This window comes from Zingiber officinale, chromosome 7B, assembly GCF_018446385.1.
Source record: "Zingiber officinale cultivar Zhangliang chromosome 7B, Zo_v1.1, whole genome shotgun sequence".
Taxonomy (NCBI): Eukaryota; Viridiplantae; Streptophyta; class Magnoliopsida; order Zingiberales; family Zingiberaceae; genus Zingiber; species Zingiber officinale.
Window position 1 is genome coordinate 90258957 of NC_055999.1, and position 27453 is coordinate 90286409.

The 27453-nt window shown below is 37.3% G+C and overlaps 1 protein-coding gene across 2 annotated transcripts in view; it reads right to left on the minus strand.

Annotated features, from left to right (window-relative positions):
* The window catches only part of LOC122006232, a 137621-nt gene that overhangs the window by 31855 nt on the left and 78313 nt on the right, over nucleotides 1-27453 (minus strand). For both annotated transcript variants that reach the window (XM_042561656.1, XM_042561655.1), the window contains exon 22: nucleotides 12310-12356. In XM_042561656.1, the coding sequence (XP_042417590.1) occupies nucleotides 12310-12356 (47 nt within the window). The remainder of the gene's footprint in view (nucleotides 1-12309; nucleotides 12357-27453) is intronic.

Below are 27453 nucleotides of genomic sequence, written 5' to 3' on the forward strand. Positions count from 1 at the left end.
GGTTCAAAGCCCTATTATACTTAATAAAAAATAAATTATTTAGTCTTTTTTGCTTCAACTTATTTATTCTTTTGGAATGAAGCTTCACACAAAACAAAAATTTATTTTAATTTTATTTTTTATAACAAATTTATTTGATATGTTCTTAAATATTTGTACTTATATGTTCAAAATCACTCCAGTTTCATTCACCAAGAGATAAATAAGTGTCGCATGCATGCTATGTAATTATTTAAAAGGGTAATTAAAGATATGGGTTGAGTTTTAAAAAAAAAAAATTTTGGGCCTGATTTGCATCCGTAGGTCTTGTTTCAATGAGGTGAGAAAAATCATGCCTCGAGTGCACCTGTCACCTCTCACAAGGCGAGTGCCTAGGTGTAGCCAGGCAAGAACCTTTAATAACTATGCCCTGCATCTTCCCTCTCACGATCTCCCTAGCGATATCCAATCTTCCCTCTCCCGATCTCCCTAGCGATATCCAATCTTCCCTCTCCCGATCCTATTTTTCCTCTAACATGAATATGATTGGGGAGCAGCAGTAAGAATAGTTGCAAAGTGTTGTGGTCGCAACTTCATTGTTAATTAAAAAGAAATTCTCTTGGTGATTTCAATGAAGGTTAAAAATAAAGAAAAGCTCATAAGACCAAGTGCAATGTGGCTTCTTATAAGGATTGGGTTAAGTACTGAGATTTCATTCGGTAAAGGCTGTGGGAAATTGCTTGGTAATAGTCTCTCTCATGACAAACAAAAACATACACATGTTTCTTTGATAAAGGTACATGCAAATAATCTAAAAAGGAAACTTGGTTTGAAACAATTCAATGCAATGAATTCTGCACCATGAATTCTGCAGGTATTGACCCATATTGTGCTTCATCAGAATTGGAGTCCTGATGAAGTGGTTTTTGGACAATACTAATTAGATTGGATGATGGTCAAAGTTGTCTAATCTATTCACACACAAAAAAAAAGCATACAAGTATCAGTTCAGCTAATGCATGAACCCATATGATTCTACTAATGGTATTCGTGCAGTTTGTAATTATTGTAGCAAATGTATTTGAGGGTATATTTTGATGCATTTCCTAAGCCAAGCTAATATGACTTGAGTCCTCAACCATATGAGTTTTCTTGCTTGTTTCATTATAGATTCAATTTTATGTAAGTATATAATTATCAAGTGATTAGGCAAAAAAATAGTTCTATATTTGTAATTATCATTGAACATTTGGCTAAAAGTGAAAGGTATAGACTTAATAGAGTAAAAACATAATATATGGAATTTAAGTTTAGTAATATTAGACTTAATGAGACAATTGTTAAGATAGGAGATGACGAGTTGTCTATAACTGAAAGTTTTAAGTATTTAGGATCATTTTCTTAAAAGGATGGAGGGATTACATAGAATAGAAGCATGATGGTTGAAATAGAAGAGAGCGTTAGAGGTTCTTTGTGATCATAAAGTACCTCTAACACTTCAAGAAAAGTTTTACAAAACGGGTATTAGACTTGATATGTTATATGGAGCTGAATGTTGGGCTATGACGCAATCACATGAGCATAAGATGAGAGTGTAAGAGATTAGTGAATGTGCGGACATACAAGGATGAACACGATAAGAAATGAAAATATTTGAGAGAAAGTCGGGATTACACCTATTGAGGGAAGACTCCGAGAGACACATTTAAGATGGTAAGGGCATGCACTTAGACGACCAATAAATGCTCGAGTTAAGCGATATGAAATTATGACAAATGTTCATATCAAACGAGGAAAAAGAAGATCAAAAAAGACTTGGTTAGAAATAATAAAATAAGATAAAATTTATTTAAATATAAATGATGATATAGTAGGAGATAAAACTCAATGGCGTAGATTGATCCATAGAGTCGACCTCACCTAGCCGAATAAGGCTTGGTTGTTGTTGTATGTTTGTAATTATCAAGTATATATGCCTTCACATTGCTTGAACGTATTGTTATTTATCTCACCTTATTGCTTCTTAGAATTTGTTTATGACAAAAATGATTAATAGAAATAAAAATATAAAAACATAGAAATCAAACGTAAAGAAACGGAGAAACTAAATGTTTAATTATATAACCGAATGAATAAAATAATGGATAAATTGTTTATTCTTAGTTTCAGCTTGGTACAATGAAATGAATTGTGTGTTATTGGTACTAAATTAACAAAATGATAAATGCAATGCTTATAGTACTGAGTTTTGACGGTCTCTAGAAGAGTTATATGACTACTTGTAGTATAGAGTTTTGGCTTCGTGCTTAAAAAGGGCCCTTAGGTCTTTTCAAGCATGTAGGCTTCGACCATTCTATATGAGATATTTTTCTCATTAAGTGGATTGCATGTTGTTCGACATATTCTTATATGTATGTATATGTGCATACACATGATATATTTCATATTGGGTGGATTGTAGATAATTTATCACATATATACACAATACATCTTTACTAGGTATTGCGTGTCACTCACCCTATACTTTTATATATCTCTATGATGCACTTCGTTTTAGATGGATTGTGGTATGTTCATCTCTATATACGTTGTATATTTTATTGAGCAAATTGTGGATTGTCATCCCTATATATATATATATATATATATATATATATATATATATATATATATATATATATATATATATATATATATATATATAAAGTTAAATTGGTACAAAATAATAATCATGATTATTTGTCATTCATTGGTGATCCGGCGGTAAGAATAGGGGACCCCCGTTCCAAGAAGTCAACGTCACGTGGAGGTCAAAAGGACTATAGGAGAAGGGGCGGCCGACCGGAAAAGGTTGGACCGACCGGCTACCGGTGTCTAGCTGAAGTCAAGAGCACCCTGGCGGAAGTTAGGGTTCCGACGCTCATGTTGAACAGGATCCTTCGGCTGAGCGGGTCGCCCGTTCAGCCGAAGGAATAAAGTAGCAATACTGCGAACAGTCTTCACAGAGCACACTACCGGGAATCTCCTAAGTGGACCCGCACATATGACCGGCCGGACGTAATGGGACTGCTGACCGGTCGGACACTCGACATGGGATAAGGAGGAAAGGACAAGGAAACATCTTCTGACAGCGAGTATGTCCAACGAGCAGGTCATAAGCAGGATCTTGTGACAGAGGGTTCCGTTGTCCCATCAGAGACGTGCTCGGACTGTAGCAGTATGGTGTCAGGTAAGCTTGTCTGACAAGCCCATGCTGAGGTATGGGCTGGGGACACGTACGCGCCTCGGTATGTGTGCGCAAGCCTCTTCGCACCTCTATATAAAGGGCCTCACACTTCATTGGAGGTACGCATTCTCTGATATTGAGAGCCACTTCTTTGTTGTCCACTTGCCTGACTTGAGCGTCGGAGGGTCGTCGCCGGGAACCCCTTCCAGGCCCGACTTCTTTGCAGGTTCGCCGGAGCGCCGTACGACCGGTCGGAGATCTACGTCGTCAACGAGAGCGCCACGTGCCCAGCGTCCATTGATTCAGCAATTCGGACATGATCAATTGGATTCTTTGATAAAATATTACATCATGCACTTTTCTCTTATATTCATTTTTCATTTTATGCTTTTAAAGTTTTTGACCTCTGTTATTTGCTGAGATAAGTACATAGCAGTGATGGAATTTTATTTTGGAGGTATGCATTTAGTTATCTTTTGTCTATATTTTGCTCGGCCATTGTTGTATTCATGCGCAACAAATGAAGCTAGCTTCACGACAAGTTAGCTCATCCGGGATGTGACACATAGGTCTTTTCGTGCTTGTGTATGCTTCAGTCATTTTACATAAGATGAATTTCTCACTAGATGAATTACAAGTGCTTCACCCTTTCTTTTGTGAGGTGCATCTTTAGGTGGATTGTGAGTCATTCACCATTTACATAATTATATGATATGATTCGTATTGGATAGAGTATTGGTCATTCATCCCATGTTTACCGGGTGGATTGCAAACCGTTTATCCTATATATATTAATATGTACTTCTAATGCACTTTGTACTGGGTCGTTGAATTTTATAATAAGAGATTAATGATGTTAAGTGAAGAAAATGATAACCTTGTCTATTTACATTTTAATAACTACTATTTTACATTGTGCACTTCTCTCTGATATCTACTTTACATTTTTATGCACATGTTTTGGGTACTTGACCTTCAGGCTATTTGCATTATTTGCTAAAATTTGTGCATAGTATTGGTGCAATTTCTTCAAAGGAATACATTTAGTTAATTTAGTTAGCTGTTATTTACATTTTTGCTGACATTATCATTATTGTAATTCGTGCACAGCAAGTGAAGCCAATTTCACGGCAAGTCTAGATTATATAGGGTGTCATATTTTCTTAATGAGAAACATGAAAAAATTGTTTCTTAAATTATCCTTAAGCTTAGTTCTAGGTTCTCTTCTTCCATCTTTCATCGCTAACTTTTTTTCTTTATTCTTCATCATTGGTAGTTTATCTTTGTTGCTTGACCTTCATTGCCGATTTCTCCTAGATTCTCACAAATATTACAAAGCATTTAGAGGAGGTTGTTGAATCTCCAAATAGAGAATTGCAAAATCCAAATGGTCCTAACTTGTTCGTATTGTGCTACATAAAGGAAAAGGAAGGCTAAATCAACTTACAGATACAGAACCAAAATTAGGAGACCCCGAGTTTAAAACATAAAATTCAATGGTTCCTGAGATTAGTCACATGTGTACGTTCTTGGCTACTTCTAAAAATATTTGGGATGCAATGGAACAAGTCAAAGCAATATATGTGGCTCAAGTATATGAGATGAAAGTGAAAACAATGGCTGCTAAACAAGGCAGTAAAACAGTTACTAATTGTGTCAATCAAATGAAAAGTTTATAGCAAGAACTTGATAAATATAGGGTGACAAAAATCAAAGGTTGCGAAGGACATCAATGAGAAAGATAGAATTTATGATTTTATTTTGGGGATCAATCTAAAATTTTAATTTAATGCAAATCTAGATTTTTGGCAAGTGCTTTGATAAAGTGGTAGCACTAATTTAAGAGAAGAAAGTAGAAAAGAACTTATACTCGAATCACAAAGCATGCACAACTTGACGATGGTAGATAGTGGTGGAGAGATTCAACTACAAACATGGAAACAATGTTATTTTCTGAAAATGGAAAACTTGGACAACCAAAGGCCCCTAATTGTTATAACTTATGGTGAACCTATTGTCAGAAGGCACGCGAGGCCCTAACCATGACAGTTTGTGACAAACCCATAGTAAGATGGCACACCTTATGAGTGTCGAAAGTTTCATGGCAAGTCTCCAAGCCAAGAGTGGGAACAAAAAGGAGAACAAAGAAGAAACAAAAGTCAGGTGCACATCGCAAAGACACAACAAATGAAATAACATCAAAGGAGCCAAGTGGTCTCAATCAAAAACACATAAAGAGTTGAGATCGCTAATTTGTACCTTTGTCAATCCTTTAAGTACTTAATACTTATTCATTGGCGTCCTCAAGTGAGTTTACATCCTTTTTTAGATTAAATGTCTCAGATACAACCTTTAGATCAGGGATTCAAGAGCTACCAACCATATAGACACACTCACCAATTCTCTTTTCCACACTCTTCATATCCAAGTAATAGGAAAGTAGCCATAGCTAATAGTTCTTTAACTCAGTTAGTTGGGATTTCTTACATGCTACATTGCATGGTGTAGATTTTTTATGTCAGTTTATTGCTTGGATCATAGAGCGTGTCACTGCTGTCACTTTTTCAGTTGTTGCTAATGGAGGATTATTTAGGCATTTCAGGAGAGGACGAAACCTCAGGCAAGTGGACCCACAATCTCCTTATTTATTTAGATTATGCTTAGAGGTCTTATCATGGCTACTTCTTCGGGCAACCTAAAGCACAACTTTTTGCTATCATCCAAAGTGTGCAGAGATGCAAATCACACACCTGGTTTGTTTATGCAGATGACCTACTCCTCTTTGCTAAAGGTGACACTACATCAGTTCTTGCTAGTTGTCTGAAGCAATTTGGGAACATGGTGGGATTGCACACAAACAAACTTAAGTCCAAGATTTACATCGCTGAGGTGGATGAAAGGGACCAAAGCTATCTTGATAGAGACTTCAAGAGTTTAGGAAGGCACATTCCCTTTTAGATATCTTGGCATTCCATTGGCCTCAGTGAAGCTTAGGTTCTTAGACTACAACAACTTGATGGATTCCATTACTAGAAGGCTCAACTCCTGGTCATGACACATGCTTTCATATGCAGGGAAAATGCAACTGATAGCATCATTGAGTGTTTCTAGATGTTCAATTTACCATTGCCATTTGGAATTATCAACAAAATCTATGCTTTGAGCAAGGCTTTTATATGAACTTCCAAGCATCCACCAATTTCATAGGCTGATATTTGTAGACCAAAAGCAAAGGGAAGTTATGGGTAGATATATCTCAAGGGATGGAATAAGGCCTTACTATATAAAATGGCTCATTTAAGACGAGCAAGATTACTAATGGATTCGATGGATCCATCACACTTGAGGCAAATAGACCTATAGGCATGGCAGGCAAAGCACATAGACTCCCTATGTTGGTCCAAGTCCTCTTTATTTACAACGATGATGGTGGTGAGTTCTTAGCTGAATGACCTTTAGCTGATCCTATGAACCATAACGAAACTCGAGTTCTTATAATCATTTTGTTGTTAGTTTACATTAAAGAAATGTTAGTGAACTTACCTTGATCATTATTTCTCTTTATGTTGGTCCAAGACATGTTTCATTCACAATGATGGTGGTGATGAGTTCTTAGCCAAGCGACATTCTTTAGTGAACTAAACCGCAATGAAACTGTTAGAGACAATTTATTTTAAGGAAAACAAATATGAATCTCAATGATATATATCATGTAGAATTCTTACAATACATTTGTCCTTGTGGAGTGGACAAACCTCCTAATACGGAAACAAATAGTAATTTTTTAGAGATAACCTCCTTATTAGTCCTAAGTACTATATATATATATATATATATATAAATAGGTGCTAGTTATCAATGGAAGTTAAATATAAATAGATGGTAGTTATCAATGGAAGTTACAACCAACTTCCTTATTTTATGCATTGTAGTATAAGTGTTATGCTTTCTTGGTTTTTCTAGAATATGTATAAATGATGTTCTTATGTGGCACCATGGCTAATAATGTGGCATGGGGATCGTATCAATACCCCCTCCTTTGAAAGAAGCCTTGTCCTCAAGGTGGAAGGAGGGAAATTGTGCAGCGAGCAAATCATAATTCTCCTAACTATCTTCTTCAAGAGGTCTATTGAGTCATTAGATTAAGAGTTTCAAAGAAGGGCGTCCGCCTTCATTGATCCAACGATGATTCAATACCGTGGCAGGTATCAATAACATCTCTCATTCGGAATTGATAGGAAGCGATGGTATGTGGGAAGTGTTATGTTGTCCATAAGCGCGGCATAGGAAAGAAACATGGAAAACTGAATGCACTTTGGAGGAATGTGGAAGAGCAAGCTCATATGCAACTGTTCCAACTTTTTTGGTAATAGTATACGACCCAAAGAATCGAGGTGACAACTTTTCAAACCTGTGCTTACCTAAGGAACGTTGTCTATAAGGTTGGAGACATAAGAAAACCAAATCACCAACTTGAAATTAGAGATCACGTTATTTGGAATTGGCGTGTGACCTCATACGAGACTGAGTTTTGAGAAGATTGTCCATCAATGTGTGTAGCATAGCATCCCGTGTGATTAGCTGGTCTTCAAGATCAGCAATATTAGTTTCATCATGAATGTAAAATGTGGAACCGCCACATCAGCGGCCCCCCTAGAGCCGGTCCCACGGATATGGAGGGAGGTAAATGCAGGTACACAGGTGGAAAGTGCATAGCGGAGACGTTAACCCCAGGCAGTGACACCCCGGGGATCGACCCCTGGACCTTTCAGCCACAGAACCATGCACTCCCCATCTGTGCTACGCCCTGGGGACTAGTTTCATCATGAATGTAAGATCATAGATGCGGAGGATTTCTGCCGTAAACAATGCGAAAAGGAGAAGTATCAAATGAACTATGGAGTCTAGTATTCTATGAATATTCTGCCCAAGATAAAAACTTGGACCAAGAATGGGGTTGTTCACCGGCAAAACAACGTAGATAAGTTTCAAGGTAGCGGTTCTCAACTTCAGTTTGTCTGTCAATTTGCGGATGGTAAGCAGAACTCATATGGAGTTGAGTGTGACTGAGCTTGAACAGTTCTTGCCAAAAGCACCAAGGAAGATCACATCTCTATCAAACACAATAGACTTGGGAATCCCATAGAGACGAACAATTTCCTTACTGAATAGGTGAGCAACATATTTGGCAGTAAAGAGGTGAGATAGTGAAACAAAACGGGCATATTTGCTCAATCTATCAACTACAACTAGAATAATATCATAACCCCTGACTTCAACAGCTTAGTAATGAAATCTAAAGAAATATCCTCCCAAATTTGGTCAGATATGGATAGTGGTTGTAGCAAACCCAAGGGAGCTAATCTGTTATTAGAAAGAAAATCAAAATCTAGCTTTAATAACATCTAGATGTGTCTTTGTATCATAGAAAAACATCTGTTATTAGTGTATGTGTATAAGGATCGTGTGATAATGCCTGCAGGCTGCAGCAACTCTAGAAAACTCAAAGGGAAAGGAATGGCCATTGACAAGAAGTCAGCATGTTGAGGTAGGCGCGATAAAGCATCAGCTCCATTATTTTCTGCACCTTTTTTTTTCTAAATGATGGAGAAATCAAGCAGCAACAATTTCAAGAGAAATTACTATTGTTCGTTTGTCATAAGATGTTGGTCGAACAAAAACTTGAGATTACAATGATCAGAAGTGACAGAAAAATGTCGACCCAATAGGTAATGCTTCCATTTTTATAATGTCAATAACTCACGGTCATAACTAGATTTGAGTCTGTTTGAAAAAGATAAACCTTTGCTGAAATAAGAAATAGGATGTCCATGTTGGGAAAGAATGACCACTATACCTTTTGATGATCCATCACATTCAACCGTAAATGCTGCATCAAAATCAGGTAAATGAAAAACTGAAGCAGATGTAAGGACATGCTTCAGTGTTATTCTTCTTCGTGAGATCAGTTAAAGGTTTGGCAATCAGACCATAGTTTTTGATGAATCGCTCGTAATAACCTATGAGGCCAAGAAAGCCGCATAACTCCTTCACAGAATTTGGTAGAGGCCAATGATGGATTGCTTGTAGTTTATCTGAATCCATCTCTACACCCTTGCATGAGATAGTATGGCCAAAGAAGGATAGTTGTGGTTGATGAAATAGGCATTTGGACTTTTTAGCATCAAAGCGATTGTCCAGCAAGAGCTAGAAAGCGGGATGGACAGATGTTGTCGGTGTTGATTAGTGTCAACACTATACACTAAGATGTTGTCAAAGAAAACCAAGATAAACTTACATAAATAAGGCCGAAATAGCTCATTCATTGCTGCTTGAAATGTAGACGAAACATTTGTAAGACCAACGGGTATGAAAATAAACTCGTACTGTCTCGAATGAGTTCGGAATGTAGTTTTGAATATATGGTTACATTCGGATCTGATGATATCCAGAGCGCAAGTCGATTTTTGGAAAAAAAATGGTGTCACCATGTAATTCATTCAATAATTCATCTATGTTGGGGATTGGATATTTATCAGGGATAGAAATTTAATTAAGGCGCCTATAATCCATACACATACGCCAAGATTGATCTTTCTTCTGCACTAAAAGTACAGGACTAACAAACGGACCTATACTTGGCGGTATAAATCCTAATTTCAATAATTCAACCACTTGTGTTTCAATTTCTGTTTTTTTTAGAATGAGGATAGCGGTATGGTCTGAGGTTTAGTGTTGTAGCAAATGATATTAACAGAATAGAATGTGAGTGGTGTCTAAAGGGCGGAAGCGCCTTTGGCTCATGAAACACAACCTCATATTGGCCTAATAAGTAGTCGACTGGAGATGTTGTAACCCGTGGTTTGGTAGGAGTGTTGGCAGGTTGTGCTTTGGTTGTTGTAATCAGTGGCTTGATTCTACGGTTGTTCTTTAGCCAAATATTGGAATATAACTTCTAAATAAGATGGTGATGTTGCCCTTGAAGTTTGTACTATTTACTATCCACATGGAAAATCAAAAACATCTCATTCCAATTTGCCTGTACAATATTTAAAGATGCTAACCATTTTATTCCCAATACGAGATCTGTGCCTCCAACCGAGAAAGGATAATAGTCCTGGAGAATACTCGAGCCCGGTAACTGCACTTCAACTGCCTTAGAAATTTTGCTACAATGTATGATTTCACCATTACCAATTTGCACACCAAATGTATGCGTTGATTATATCAGCAATCAAAGGTCGTCGACTAATCATACTTTTGTTGTAGTGTCAGAAGAATTATCGAGTATAGCATGAAAAGAGATTTCTAGGATCACCCCCCTCAAACTTTAGGAAATTCATTCTGGTGTGATGTCTACGTGAAAAATTACGTTCTCAAGAATTATCATATTCGTCAGTATGGATTGAATATTGTTGATCATCATTCTTGTGGCTCGTACCACCCATCGTAGGAATATGGGTTTGTGATTGAGAACAGCCACATCAGTGGATGTGGCTAATGCATCCAAACTACTAAGTTTGGAATTGATAGCCTTAAGTTGTTATATGATGGCCTTCGGTATAGGGCGGAGGAGAAAAATGTACAGGATCGTCGGGAGTCGGAGCTAATCGAATATTCATCATTGTGGCAGTGGATGTGGGCAAGGATGTTGATGGCTCTGATACCAAAATGTTAGAAACAATTTATTTTAAGAAAAACAAATATGAATCTCACTAATATCATGTAGAATTCTTACAATACATTTGTCCTTATGGAGTGGACAAACCTCCTAATACGGAAACAAATAGTAATTTTTTAGGGATAACCTCCTTATTGGTCCTAAATACTATATATAGATATAAATAGGTGGTAGTTATCAATAGAAGTTAGATATAAATAGGTGGTAGTTATCAATGGAAGTTACAACCAACTTCCTTATTTTATGCATTGCAGTACAAGTGTTATGCTTTCTTGGATCTTCTAGAATATGTATAAATGATGTTCTTCTTATGTGGCACCATGGGCTAATGATGTGGCATGGAGATCATATCAGAAACTCTCAAATTCTTCCAATCATTATGTTGTTAGCTTACAATAAAGAAATTTTAGTGAACTTTATTTGGTGAGAAAACCTTATCATGCTACTAATTGAGCTTTGATGATGACAATGGAATGAGAACAAGGAAGGAGAGGTGGCCAAGCTATGTGGAAGGTAGGTAAATTGAGTTAACAGGAGAGTTGGATGATATACAAACTGGGTGGATTGTATTTAATAAGTTAAAGTATAATAACAGTTTGATATAATTGAAAGGGGCCAAATTTGGTAATAACTTTAAAAGTACAGAATATAATGTTATGATTCTCCCAATATAGTTTTCAATAGGAATGCGATAGATTACAAACAATTTTATAATTACTGAAGTGATACTTGAGTTTCCTCCAGCAGGCGTAGTGGTTTAGACTGATTCATTCTCATGCAGCATTATACCTAGGAGAAAGCTCGAGGACTGAGACCAGCCAATCATCAAATTGCCATTGGATTCCCTGCTAAGTTCCTCCCTAGTACATTGATGATTGTGGACTCATCCAAAACCAATCACTTGGCAATTGTCAAGCCTCAAACAAGAGGAGAATTTAAGGCCACTGCTTAGCCCATCTGGAGTATGTTCTATTGGTTTACATGGCCATGTAATTGTATACTGGTAGGGGGATGAATTTTCTGTTGGTTGACCTAGGACAAGCAGTTTAGTTACATGGTACAAGTGCCAACAGGAAAAAGTAATCAAATTGCAGATCTAAAGATAGGCAAACACTTGGTCAACTACACAGCTCTCCCAAGATATAGCACTTTAGTTTTTCCCCCTGCAATCAGATGGGTATTTTCACTATTTATATAGCTGATTAAGCTATCCTGGTAGAACAAAGTACTTTTGTGGAAATCTGTTTGGCAAAGTAAGCAAAGGCAAACCTGAGCATGTTTGTCAAATTTATACCTATAATATAAGAGTTTCCAAGAAATACAAAAATTTAATACATATTTCAAAGGTTTTGACTCTGTCTAGAACAACAAATAAAAGACAAATTTAAGAGCGTAAGTTCATAGAACTTCACTGGAAATGTACCTTCACAACAGCTGCATCATCATATCGACCCCAACCAGATGCAGAACCTGCCACAAAATATGCTCATAGAACCAGAGTTGAACAATTAAACAGAATATCTGAGGATAAGGATTTTCTATGACAATTTGTAGCTAGTTCAATCAAAATGAATCGAACTGTAGAATGCAATTGTTCCTCCATCTATTTGTATTTAAAATCTAAAGTAAACTGGAGCATCTCATTACACTGAAATATACAAGAGATGCATATGTGCCAAGAAAAATGTACATTTATAGCTCACTTCCAAGGGATTGTTTCTTAAATAACCGGGTGAATGAAGTACCATTGTGAAGAAAACATGTTTAAAATTTTGAGTCGTGCCGGAGTTTCGATTTTATCACAAGAACGATACCGTTTCGGTATAATTAATTTAAAAAATTATTAATATTTGATTTCTATAGATATTTACTATTGAGATATATTTAAAATGTTGAATTTAAATTTCGGCAATTTACCAAAAGGCGTACTAGATTTAATGTATTTACCAAAAAGTGCATCACGGTTTTGTATTTACCAAAAGGCAGAGTTTTCCAAAATCAATTTCCAGATTACCCTTCGGGCTAACTTGGCAACCGCCTTTTTCAAACACATTTTTCCAAGCATCCAAGCCGAAATTAGAATAGAAAAATAATTTGTGGTTCGGATGCACGTCTTCTCACCGTCTCTCTCCCTCCATCCCTCTGTGTGGTGTTATAAACTTGAAAGAAAAAAGAAATATGAACCCTGCGCTTGTCATTACTGCTCGTGGTGGTTGGCGGGATTGCAATAGACCAGTTAGGTTTATGGCATAATTGCGTAAGAGTTGCTAGAGGAGACCAAGGACAAATTAAGTTAAGAAGGTCAGCCGAGAAGGACAAACTTCTTGCAAGAGGGAAATTAGTAGAAGCACACATTTAAAAATTTAGACATGTATGTATGGATTTTTTTACTGTAAATTAGGGTAGTGAAGGTAAATAAAAATTACACTATTGGTGTGAAGGGTGGCAGGAAAAAGTGTTTTCATGGTTAATTTTGGTTGTGTGGGGAATAATATTCAACATCACCTGAATTATGATGTAATAGAAGACTTAATCGATTTAAGTCATGTTAGTTTTTGACGTTCATAGTTAAGTTTGACTAAAAATTGTTTATTTATGGTTTAGGGTTTAGTCAGTGGTGGTCCTAATTTACAAGAAGTATCTGCTTCAAAAGGGGCCTGATATCATAGATATCAGGCCCACCTTGGGCCTGATATCGATAACGTGTTATGTGGTTAAAACTTTGCTTTTACATCAGACCCTTCCTAGTTTGAGCAAAATTACAATTTAACTACAGAAAAAGATTATGTAGTTGTAAATTTACTAAAATAGTTTGTAATTTATTTATCAGGGATGATCATATAACTGACGAAATTCTATCTGAGATATGGAATACTCTTGATGCAAATTCTAGCATTGGACATGCAGATAATGTAGGAGAAATATCCAGAACAAATATTTCATCATCTTCACAGTATAGTTGTGTGCATAACACAAATAGAAATACAAGCAGTAATTTCACATTTGATCTAAATGAAGAAGCTAGTATTCAAGAAGATGAGGTTCTGAACCCGTGTGCAACACTTGTTGATTACTATGAGCCTAGTTGGAGTGAGGAGGAAGGATATTATAACCGAAATGGAAAGGAAATGCAATGCAATACAGATGTACAAGAATTCTTTGCTGATGATATGCAGATTGAACAATATGAAATATCTCAAGAGCAGTACAGTGACTTAGAGGAGGAGTTCCCAATAGCTGATGATCCATATATTCTAAATTCTCGATTGCTCCAAAGGCCAATTGAAGAGGCAACAGATCAGCATGAATTTTTTGTAGGACAGATATTTCAGTCTCGACAAGAGTTCAAGAATGAACTTGTAAGCGTGCCATGGTTAAACATATGAGATATAACCCAGTTGACACTCGGAAAAATAAAGTAAAAGTTATGCTTTAATCAACCATGTAAGTGGAGAGTAGTTGGTCGGGGGATGTAGAGTTCACTGTTATGAAATATGTAAAGGAACGCTAATGTGACACAATTAGGGAAAGTGTTGATCATCAAGCATGATCTTCCTCTTTTGTAGTATTTTTTTGTTGAAGAGCAATTTGTTACTAATGAATAGTATAATCCAAGTATGATTATATCAGATATAAAAGTTAGGTTTAGAGTAACCATATCATACATAAAAGCATACATAGCTTGGGAGAAAGTGATGAAGAAGGTTGTTGGAGATTATGACCAAGCTTATAGAGATCTTCCATTATATCTGCGTGAGTTAAGAGTCAAGGATCATGAAACCTATGTAGCACTACACATGAATGATGATAATCAATTCTAGCGCTGTTTTTAGAGTTTTGGAACTTGTCGAAGAGTATTCAGTCTTATCTTCACAAATTGATCGGAATTGATGCCACACATCCAAGAGGGAAGTATCCGGGTGTGTTGTTGATGGCTATAACAATTGATGCTAGTGATAATGTCCTTCCAATAGCCTTTGGAATCACTGAAGTTGAATATGGGTCTACCTGGGAGTGGTTTTTGGATCATACGAAGAGATTCTTTGCCATTGATGCATAGTCAATGAACATAGTATCAGATAGACATCGTGACATTATATCAGCAGTTAGGAAAGTCTACCCAACTGCCCATCATGCTTTTGTTGCCACCACATGTCTTGTAATACGGTAATAGATACTGGCAGTAGGTCGGGTTTAGGGTTGATTTGGGCAGCAACTTGAGCAAACACAACACTCAATATGATCTCATAATGCAGTCCATGCTTGAAAAACATCCAGATGCTCATAAATGGCTTCAGAACATTGACCCTAAAAGATGGGCTAATGCACACTTTAGTGGCAGAAGGTACACAATGCTAACCACCAATTGTGTAGAGAGTTTAAATGCTTTGTTCAAGGAGACGCGTGAACTTCCGATAAACAGGTTAATTGATAATACCAGAAGAAAGGTAGCTCAATGGTTCTTTAACCGTAAGGAAGAAGCGTCGAAATGGTATGTAGCGTTGACACCTCATGCTACCAAAGAAATGCAATCAAGGAGGGAGAAAGCTAGACGATATAAAGTCCACCCCTACTCTCAATCCGAAATGGAAGTAGAGACATGGGGTGCTTCATACATTGTTGATTTGGAGAGGAAATATTGTAACTGTGGGGAGTTTTAAATTTCAGGATTGCCTTGCTCACATGCAAATGCCGTCATAATTCACCGGAACATGGATACACTCCCATATTGTGAGCATTATTTTCATTCACATAATTGGAAAACGACATACATGGATCGTATTTACCCCTGTCGAAGCAAGGAAATTTGGCCTAGGGGAGTCAACAACATTATAGTGCTATGTCCCCGTAGCCTTGTGCAGCCTGGTAGGCGAAAGAAGGCAAGGATCGAGTCAAAACATAATGGGAAGGTAAAAATCAAATGCAGCAGGTGGGCCATAATCGGAGGACCTGTAGAATGCTGCCAGCCCTGGATCTTGACTGAATTGTAAATGGGAGGAGTTGAGGCATATGTTTTGTATGAAGTACATAAATAGGTTTGTAAGACAAACAGTTGTTAAAAGTGATGTTTCTGTTATATACGTTTATGGAGTATTTAGTTTGTGTTACAGTTTTAAGGTAGGTATGAGAAGTGTAAACCATCACCTGCAAGGCAGAAATAATACTTCACATCATATCTCCATTGTGTCAAATAAAAATGCGATACATTTCAATTCAACAGGAAGGGGTTCGTAATTTCAAAGTCACGTAAATATGTAGTGAAATATAGATGTGTTAAAACTCGCAAGTAATCCTTGCAAAATAAGATACGACAGCAGTTCTCGGTCATTGAAATGGGGTATAAATATGTTTTGACACCAGATATACCATCTTCCCAGGTAGACCTTCACAGGGGACTTGATTTCATGTAGATCCAAGTAGGGGAAGGCCATCAGTGGGTTTAGGTCAAAACCCACTAATGGACCTTGACACCGGTGATTGGACCCATTTCAGCTATAGTGGTATTCTGGAGTTACAAGGACTCCAAATCTGCTGGCAAATCATTATTTATATATCTATAGGTGCTGGGAAAAAACAATATAAAATCAGGCTTCGTTAGGCCTGATATGCTTGGATATCAGGCCCAACGTTTGCCTGATATGACTATCATTTAATAAAGCATTATTCTATCTCCCCCTAATATAAACTCCAAACATTCTAACAGGCTCTTGATCAAAAAAATAAAATAAGATCAATTTTAAAAGTCACCTTCCATAGGGTAGAAAAGAAAAGATGTGCACTATTCCGTTCGGCACGGAGCCATACTTCCTAATCAATGGTGTATAAATTATGTTTGACACCATATATACCATCTCCCCACCAAGACCTTCACACGGGACTTGATTTGATGTAAATCCAAGTAAGGGAGGGTCATCAGTGGGTTTTGGTCAAAACCCACTGATGGACCTAAACACCTCTGATTGGACCCATTTCAGCTCTAGTGGTATTATGGAGTTGCAAGGACTCCATCGGTGCTAGCAAATCAAGGTTTAAATATCTATAGGTCTGGTGGCAAATGATGGAAAAAAAATCAGTCACCGTTGGGCACGATATGCTTGGATATCAGGCCCAACGTGCCTGATATGAGTGCATATCAGGCCCAACGTGGGCCTGATATGAGATCATATCGAGCCCAATAACCTTGTATGGTATCCTTTCTTATAAATTTATAAGATCTCCCCTTTCTATAAACTCAAAATGTCTATCACGCTCCTTATGAAAAAATAAACTGGCACGGAGCCATACTTCTAATCCATGGTGTATAAATTATGTTTGACACCTATATATTATCTCCTACAGACAGGGGAATTGATTTCATATAAATCAGTAGGGAGGACCGTGATGGGTTTGGTCAAACCAGTGATGGACCTAAACTCTCGATTGGTCTCATTTCAGTTCTAGTGGTATTCTGGATTTGCAAGGACTCCAAATCTGGTGGCAAATCATTATTTAAATATCTATAGGTGCTGGGAGAAAATTAAAATACAATCAACCTCCGTTGGGCCTGATATGAGACCATATCAGGCCCAAAGTGGCCTTGGTATGGTATCCATCTTATATATTTATACTATATCCTCCTTTCTATAAACTCAAAATGTGCTACCATGCTCCTTATGAAAAAATAAAAAAATAAAATAAAATTAGAAGGTGCTACCATAGGGTTTAAGTCATAAGCGTGGCCATAAGTGGAATAAGTGGCAGTGGCGAGCCATACCTTAATCCATGGTGTATAAATTATGTTTTACACGTATATACCATCTCCCACCAGACCTTGGGGACTTGATTTCGTATAAATCAGTAGGGAGGGCCGGTGGGTTGGTCAAACCGATGGACTCAAACACTCGATTGGACCCATTTCGATTCTAGTGGTATTACGGAGTTTCGAGGACTCGAATCGGTGTGAATCATTATTTAAATATCTATAGGTGCTTGGGAGAAAATTAAAATACAATCACCTCCGTTGGGCTGATATGCTTGGATATCAGGACGTGGGCCTGATATGACTATCATTTAATAAAGCATTATTCTATCTCCCTAATATAAACTGCAATACTAAGTTAGCAAATAATAAAATAAGATCAATTTTAAAAGTCACCTTCCATGGGTAGAAAAAAAAAAGATGTGCACTGTTGCCATACCTTCTAATCCATGGTTTATAAATTATGTTTTATACCATATATACCATCTCCTCACTAAGATCTTCACAGGGGACTTGATTTCATGTAAATCCAAGTAGGGGAGGGGTCAAAACTCACTGATGGACCTAGACACCTCCGATTGGACCCATTTCAGTTCTAGTGGTATTCTGGAGTTTCAAGGACACCAAATCTGGTGGCAAATCATTATTTAAATATCTATAGTTGCTGGAAGAAATTAAAATACAATCAGCCTCCGTTGGGCCTGATATGCTTGGATATCAGGCCCAACGTGGGCCTGATATAAGACTATATCAGGCCCAAAGTGGCCTTGGTATGGTATCCTTTCTTATAAATTTATAAGATCTCCCCCTTTCTATAAACTCAAAATGTGCTACCATGCTCCTTATGAAAAAATAAATAGCAACTGGCACGGAGCCATACTTCATAATCCATGGTGTATAAATTATGTTTGACACCATATATACTATCTCCCCACCAAGACCTTCACAGGGGAATTGATTTCATGTAAATCCAAGTAGGGGAGGGTCATCAGTGGGTTTTGGTTAAAACCCACTGATGGACCTAGATACCTCCGATTGGACCCATTTCAGTTCTAGTGGTATTCTGGAGTTGCAAGGACTCCAAATCTGGTGGCAAATCATTATTTAAATATCTATAGGTGCTGGGAGAAAATTAAAATACAATCAGCCTCCGTTGGGCCTGATATGCTTGGATATCAGGCCCAATGTGGGCCTGATATGAGACAATATCAGGCCCCAAGCGGCCTTGGTATGGTATCCTTTCTTATAAATTTATAAGATCTCCCCCTTTCTATAAACTCAAAATGTGCTACCATGCTCCTTATGAAAAAATAAAAAAATAAAATAAAATTAGAAGGTGCTACCATAGGGTTTAAGTCTATAGCATGGCCATAAGTGGAATAAGTGGCAGCTGGCACGGAGTCATACCTTCTAATCCATGGTGTATAAATTATGTTTTACACCATATATACCATCTCCCCACCAAGACCTTCACAGGAAACTTGATTTCATGTAAATCCAAGTAGGGGAGGGTCATCAGTGGGTTTTGGTCAAAATCCACTGATGGACCTAGACACCCCTGATTGGACCCATTTCAGCTCTATTTGTATTCTGGAGTTGCAAGGACTCCAAATCTGCTGGCAAATCATTATTTAAATATCTATAGGTGCTGGGAAAAAATTATAATACAATCAGCCTCCGTTGGGCCTGATATGCTTGGATATCAGGCCCAACGTGGGCCTGATACGAGGGCATATCAGGCCAACGTGGGCCTGATATTAAAAAGTATTATTTCAAAATATTAATAAATAATCTTACACATAAATCGAGTCGATTAAATAAAATAAAATAATGAGATATCAGGCCCAAGTTTCAATCTGCAAAAGCGCACCCTCGCCTTCTTCGGTCGTCATCTTCTTCTCGAAGCCATTCTACGCAGTTCCGTCGAGGCGTGACTCTACCTTCACCGGCGTTCAAGAATCATTTCCGTACGTAGGTCGGTTGCTCATTTAGTTATGCTTTCTATAACCGGTTAACCTAGGGTTTGTGTGGGTGTGTTAGAATAAGAGCGCAGTCGTTATTACGGGAACTAAGAGTTGTTTTTCTGGGTGTGGTTATACAGTAGCTAGGTTCGCAATGGCAACAAAAGAAGTCTCCACAAGTGTGCGTGCTGATCGACCAAATTATCAAAGTTATGTCAACAGAGGAAGAACTAAAAGAATGAACTGGAAAAGTACCATTTGCCACTTCAGAAAGTTTATCTCTTCTGTTAACCCGACTGCAGAACAAGAACAGAAGATTCGAGGCACACCTTTTTCGTGGATCCTCGACCTCCCTGATAGTTCTTTTGTAAGAGCTCAGGTACAAAATATGTTTGATAACTGGGATCATGAGGAAAAAAACTTTATCTTCCATGGGAAGAAGCTCAATTTTACAAAGGTAGATGTGGGACTGATTCTTGGCCTACCCGACAATGGAGATATAGTTCGTCTCGATTTAAATGAGGCTTCAAGCGCACTGTACATGGAGTTTTTCCGAGAATCAGATTGTTCTGCCAGACATTTAGAGAAACTGATTAGGAAGTCGAGATCAAATGACAAGCTGTACTGTCAGCTTTATATCCTGTATTTTTTTACAACTGTTCTGTTTTGTGGGAGTAGCAGTGTTCTCAGAATACCTGTGCTCTCCCTAATTGACTGTGTAGATGATTTTGACAACTTAGCTAGGTTTAACTGGTGCAATGCAGTATACAGTTTCATGGCTCAACAATTAGACTCCATTGGATTGGAGCTTACATTAAGACCAAAACCACAGGTTGCTGATGCAACGCCCAAGGCCCCCTTGCTAAAGGGATTTCCAAATATTTTAGCTCTCAGTCCGATTACATATATATCAAGATATGTAAAGATTATGAATTATTTTATAATCATATTGTAGGTATGGGTGTGTGAGCACGTCAACATTATTGATCCGGACCATCCGAAAAATTGCAAGAATACTACGATGGAGGTGGTCTAACTATCATGTTGACACGGTAAAAAAAATGATAGACCGTGTAACTGCAGATAAAATTTTAGTAGATTTAATTCCGGCGGAATCGAGTTCGATTTACTACCAAACCGGCCTCAGCCATCTGAGTATCTTGAGTTGGTTGGCCAAGGATCTTTACATCGCCGAAGAAGGTCTACTGCAGTGTGACGATACGATAGATTGTATTTTGTGCGAGGAAAAGGATAACAAAATTGAGAGTTTAAAGCAAGAATTACATAAAGCTTCTCAAAGTTTGGAGGAAGCTAATAAAAACCGCAACGGTGATAGAAGAAAAGGATAGTCTAGTAGCAGCAAAGATATTGTGATTGCTGATATGGAAGCTATGCTTAAAAAGGATCAACAAATAAGTGAGCTGCGTAAAGAGCGGGATACGGGTGGCAGGTGACTATAAATTCGGCGTGGATATGAATTTTAAGCGTAAAGACAAAATCATAGCCGATCTGAAAATAAGATTAAAGAACTCCAACAAGTCATACAAGCGTATCGGGGCAAGAGCGTGGAAGGCATAGACCCGGCATCGAAGGCGTAGACCCTAATCGCCTTATAATTCCAACTAATTTTCGTGAGGCCCCGAAAGAAGAGAACCCGGAGAAGTTTGATATCGATGCACGAAAAAAAGCGAACAACTTGTTTTGTCGAACGGATGCTCTGCACCGTGAGGCAAAATACAAGTTCATCGAGATAAACACGATGTCGTGAAATTAACAAGGTCGAAACCAAAATATTAAAGTGCGATTAGAGTAGGTAATTTGTTATTTTATAATCCTTAATGACATAGTATTATTTTAATTATCTCAGAAGAGACATTTTTAAAAAGAGTAAAGATGATGTGATAGCCGATACATTGTTGAAGCTCGATCGGTTAAGGTAGTTGTCAACCTAAATACTTAACCCACATGTCAACGAAGGATTATTATTGGAGTTTAATGATATTTTTTTTATTTTTAATTTATTAAATACCATTGACTGTATCCTTGTGTGTAGGGTGACGGTGCAACCAATATGAGCAAATGATAATTTCTCTTTAGATATGCAATCTTTTATGACAATATTTGATTGGACGCAATATACCAATGGGGATTGCATAAATGTTTATTGAAATATTCTTTCTAATGAAGCCAAACACTCTAACTCACCATACCACCCATCCATATTTTGTGGGGTTGGATTCCCAGTATGTCCCTTATCTCATTGTAAATTGTTTACAATATATATTGGATGCAGTCACCATAATAGCTCTATTATTTGCATAGGACTTGTTCGGAATGATGCACGTGGATGCATTGAAACAAACTGTAAAAACTGATGACGACAAGGACATTAGATATATTTTTTGTCCTCTACATAACCAAGATGATCATTGGCATCTAATGGTCATGGACCTGGAGGAACGTCATATAATTCATTATAACTCTCTTGGCACCACAGAAAATTACACTTCTGTTTTTAATCAAAATGTAAGTAACAAATTTCTTATATCCAATAATCATTGTTTATGTATTAATTACTATGGTTTGATATTTGTAGGTGTTGTTTTTTAAGGAGCTAAACTGGTCATACTATCACAGATGGCATCAAGGTTTAGCACCATTCTCCGGGAGAGAGTATAAAACGATGCAAGTTATTGGCCCCACACAAAGCAAATCGTAAGTATTTGTGTATGTTCCATAATAATTCGATTTGGCTTTTTTTTTATGGATTGTGCTTTTGTTTTGTAGGTTGGATTGTACTTTTTTTATAATGCGTTATGCAGAGAGTTTGATGTTCGGGAGATCTACAGACTTTGTACAAGCTGATATGAGAGCTTATAGATTTAGACTTGGACATAAAATCATGTCTGACAAAAACTTTAAACTATAGAAATAGTGAACAATTGTAATATTGTATTCTAGTAATGATTTACTGTTTGTGTAAATTAAATTTATGGTGAATCAAATTATTGTAAATTAAATTTATGGTTAATAAATACCTTCTTTAAATCCCTTTTCTAATAAGGTATTGCTCCGTGGCAGTTGGCACGGAACAGTGCACCGCTTTTCTTTTCAACCCTATGAGAGGTGAATTTTAAAAATGATCTTATTTTAATTTTTTTATTAGTCCCATGTTATAATGTTTGGAGTTTATATTAGGGGGAGATAGAATAATGCTTTATTAAATGATACTCATATCAGGCCCACGTTGGGCCTGATATGCACTCATATCAGGCCCACGTTGGGCCTGATATCCAAGCATATCAGGCCCAACGGAGGCTGATTGTATTTTAATTTTCTCCCAGCACCTATAGATATTTAAATAATGATTTGCCACCAGATTTGGAGTCCTTGCAACTCCAGAATACCACTAGAACTGAAATGGGTCCAATCGGAGGTGTCTAGGTCCATCAGTGGGTTTTGACCAAAACCCACTGATGACCCTGAAATCAATTCCTGGAAGGTCTTGGTGGGAGATAGTATATATGGTGTCAAACATAATTTATACACCATGGATTAGGAAGTATGGCTCCGTGCCAATTGCCACTTATGGCCATGCTATAGACTTAAGCCCTATGGTAGCACCTTCTAATTTTATTTTATTTTTTTATTTTTTCATAAGGAGCATGGTAGCACATTTTGAGTTTATAGAAAGGGGGAGATAATATAAATTTATAAGAAAGGATACCATACCAAGGCCACTTGGGGCCTGATATGGGCCTGATATCCAAGCATATCAAGCCCAACGGAGGCTGATTTTATATTATTTTTTTCCAGCACCTATAGATATTTAAATAATGATTTGCCAACAGATTTGGAGTCCTTGCAACTCCAGAATACCACTAGAGCTGAAATGGGTCCAATCAGAGGTGTCTAGGTCCATCAGTGGATTTTGATCAAAACCCACTGATGGCCCTCCCCTACTTGGATTTACATGGAATCAAGTCCCCTGTGAAGGTCTTGGTGGGGAGATGGTATATATGGTGTAAAACATAATTTATACATCATTGATTAGGAAGTATGGCTCCGTGCCAGTTGCCACTTATTCCACTTATGGCCATACTATAGACTTAAGCCCTATGGTAGCACCTTCTAATTTTATTTTATTTTTATGTTTCAAGGGCAAAGTACATTTTGAGTTTATAGAAAGGGAGATAGTATAAATTTATAAGAAAGAATACCATACAAGGCCACTGGGCTGATATGGTCTCATATCGAAGCGTTGGGCACGATATGCACTTCATATCGGACCGCGTTGGGCTGATATCAGCATATCGAGCCCAACAGACGGTGATTGTATTTTAATTTTCTCCCAGCACTATAGATATTTAAATAATGATTTGCCACCAGATTTGGAGTTTGCAACTCCATAATACCACTAGAGCTTAAATGGGTCCATCATGGGTGTCTGGGTCCATCATGAGTTTGACGAAACCAGATGGCCCTCTTAGTTCGTGAAATCAGTCCCCGTGAAGGTTTTGGTGGGAGATGGTATATATGGTGTCAACATAATTTATACACGTGGATTAGGAAGTATGGCTCGTGTCGGTTGCCGTTTATTTTTCATAAGGGCGTGGTAGCGCATTTTGGGTTTATAGAAAGGAGGAGATAGTATAAATTTATAAGAAAGGATACCGTACGAGGCCACTTTGGGCTGATATGTCTAATATCTGACGTTGGGCTGATATACTCATGTCGAGGCCAGCGTTGGGCTGATATCAGCATATCGAGGCCCAGCGGATCTTGATATTTTAATTTTCTCCAGGCACTATAGATATTTAAATAATGATTTGCCACCGGATTTGGAGTCCTTGCAACTCCATAATACCACTAGAACTGAAATGGGTCCAATCGGATGTGTCAGGTCCATGTGGATTTTGACCAAAACCACTGATGGCCCTCCCCTTTTCATGAAATCAAGTCCCTGTGAAGGTCTTGGTGGGAGATGGCATATATGGTGTCAAACATAATTTATACACCGTGGATTAGGAAGTATGGCTCCGTGCGGTTGCCATTTATTTTTTCATAAGGGGGTAGCACATTTTGAGTTTATAGAAGGGAGATAGTATAAATTTATAAAGGATACCATACGAGGCCACTTGGGCCCGATATGCACTCATATCAGACCCGCGTTGGGCTGATATGCACTCATGCTCGGGCCAGCGTTGATATCAGCATATCCCCAATGAGGTGATTATTTTAATTTTCTCCACACTATAGATATTTAAATAATGATTTGCCACCGTTGGAGTCCTTGAAACTCCATAATACCACTAGAATCGAAATGGGTCCATCAGGAGGTGTAGGTCCATGGGTGGGTTTTGACCAAACCTCTCTCTTAGTTCGTGAAATCAAGTCCCTGTGAAGGTCTTGGTGGGGAGATGGTATATATGGTGTAAAACATAATTTATACACCATGCATTAGAAGGTATGACTCCGTGCCAGTTGGCACGGAACAGTGCACAGCTTTTCTTTTCTACCCTTCTTTTCTACCCTATGGAAGGTGACTTTTAAAATTGATCTTATTTTATTATTTTGATCAAGCCCCTGTTAGAATACTTGGAGTTTATATTAGGGGGAGATAGAATAATGCTTTATTAAATGATATCCAAGCATATCAGACCCAACGAAGGGTGATTTTATATTGTTTTTTCCCAGCACCTATATATATATAAATAATGATTTGCCAGCAGAGTTGGAGTCCTTGCAACTCCAGAATAGCACTATAGCTGAAATGGGTCCAATCAGAGGTGTCAAGGTCCATCAGTTGGTTTTGACCAAAACCCACTGATGACCCTCCCCTACTTGGTTCTACCTGAAATCATGTTCCCTGTGAAGTTCTAACTGGGAAGATAGTATATCTGGTGTCAAAACGTATTTATACCCCATTTCTAATAAGGTATTGCTCCGTGGCAGTTGACACGGAACCTAGTGACGTTGTGCTTTTGAAACCGACTGTTGGTCCGAGCCTATTTGATTTTTTAAACAATCCCAACCGTTACCATGTTTTCAGTTTTGAGAAGATAAAAATGGTGTGCATTATAACTTATATACATTGTGTCTTTCCACTGATAAGCACCAGCATTGCATTTTGTATATTGTGAGTTATATTTGACTAATCACTATGCAATATTATTAATATTCCAGTGACAGTTTATAATCTTCTCATATACTACATACCACCGTATTATACAACAAAGACTACATACAAAGATATTAAAAGTCCTACACTACGTAATAAGTGCATTTACATTCCATATAAGTTTTTGCCTTACAAGACTGGATATTTAATCCAATGTTTTAAAATACTTATCCCTCAAAATTGCTACCATTACATCAATTCTAATCTTTTTCATGTCTCCTTGTTTGAAGTCCATCTTCATATCATATAGGAGACATCGAATGTATTGCATCATAAAAGTCGCAATGTAAAGAACAACATTTTATGGTCAATATTTTTTATCAATTATTTATATTCACGTTGTGCTCGATTTACCTTGCTTGTTGTTGTGGACATTCAATTGTCGAGAGACCCATCTATCAAACGGATAATGCCTTTCCAGTTTGGATGAATAGCGACGTGCTCACGACTATATAATTTAAAATCGATACGTGAAGATTGAAGAGAAATCCATTTTCCATGACTATATTAAAATACAAACCTACACATTATTATTAGATGCTCACCGCTGCTTCAAATTCATATTTGTATTTACTTCCACTTGCTAGAGAATTGTACTGATTGAACGTCATTGATTTGGTGTCCACCACCAGCAAGTGGAAGTGTGCATTATCACTGCACAAAGGTATAAATATATACCTTACCTCTTCATCTCGTCTATCCGTCTTTATCATGTGTTGGAAGGCAAACTTACTTGACGATTTCATTAATGACTACAAATATGCAAAGTCATACATACATAATCAAATAATAAAAAGAATTCTATTTTTTACTATAATCAAATCAATTCCTTACTGTGAAGAATGTTGAACAATATATTGACTTGTTGTATGTGCTTCCAGATGGGAATGCCCCCCTAAATAAAATTTTACAATACGAGTCGATTACATCCCCTCTTGTTAACATTTCTCCGTTCACACCAGATAAAAAAGAATACAAATTTAAACAAAAGGGTGGTTCCTCCCAAACTATATCATTTGTAAACCTACAAAGTAAACAAATCACAGATTATTTTTACAAATTTATTTTTGATAACCTTAGCCCAACTATGTAATCAGATAAGCATATAATATACTTTACTATTCAACTATTTAATTTACATACTTTATTTCCTACAAGGCTTTTAACAAGTACGGCACCTCTTCGTCTTGTTTTTTTTTCTTGGAAGACTTAAATTGCTTATTCACATACTATGCATACCAACAAAAAAGGCAATTAGATAATCCATTATATCTAACAAATTGCAATGAAATTTGCATATATCGTCTTACAGCAATTGCTTGTTTCCTCATTTTGTCAAATTTGGCAAACATATCTACATCCTTGTTTGCCTCTTCATCAGATTTGTCTTCCATGATTTATCTGATATTAATTTCTTCTTCCATTTCATCCAAACCAATTTTTCCTTTCCCGCCCAAGCATATTTTTTGACAACTTTTTCCTTCTCTATACTTGTAACTTTCTCCACAGCTCACTTATATATATATTTCTCTGGCCTCTTGGGTAAAGTTTTGAGCCAGATGAACTATCAATTGGAGTATCCTTATGTCATGCGACTTACATCCGTCCTCTCTACTTCTTGTTGTAACACTACGAGTTGATTTGAGGATCGTCTACAACCTCGCGATATTGAGATTCCATGCCTTT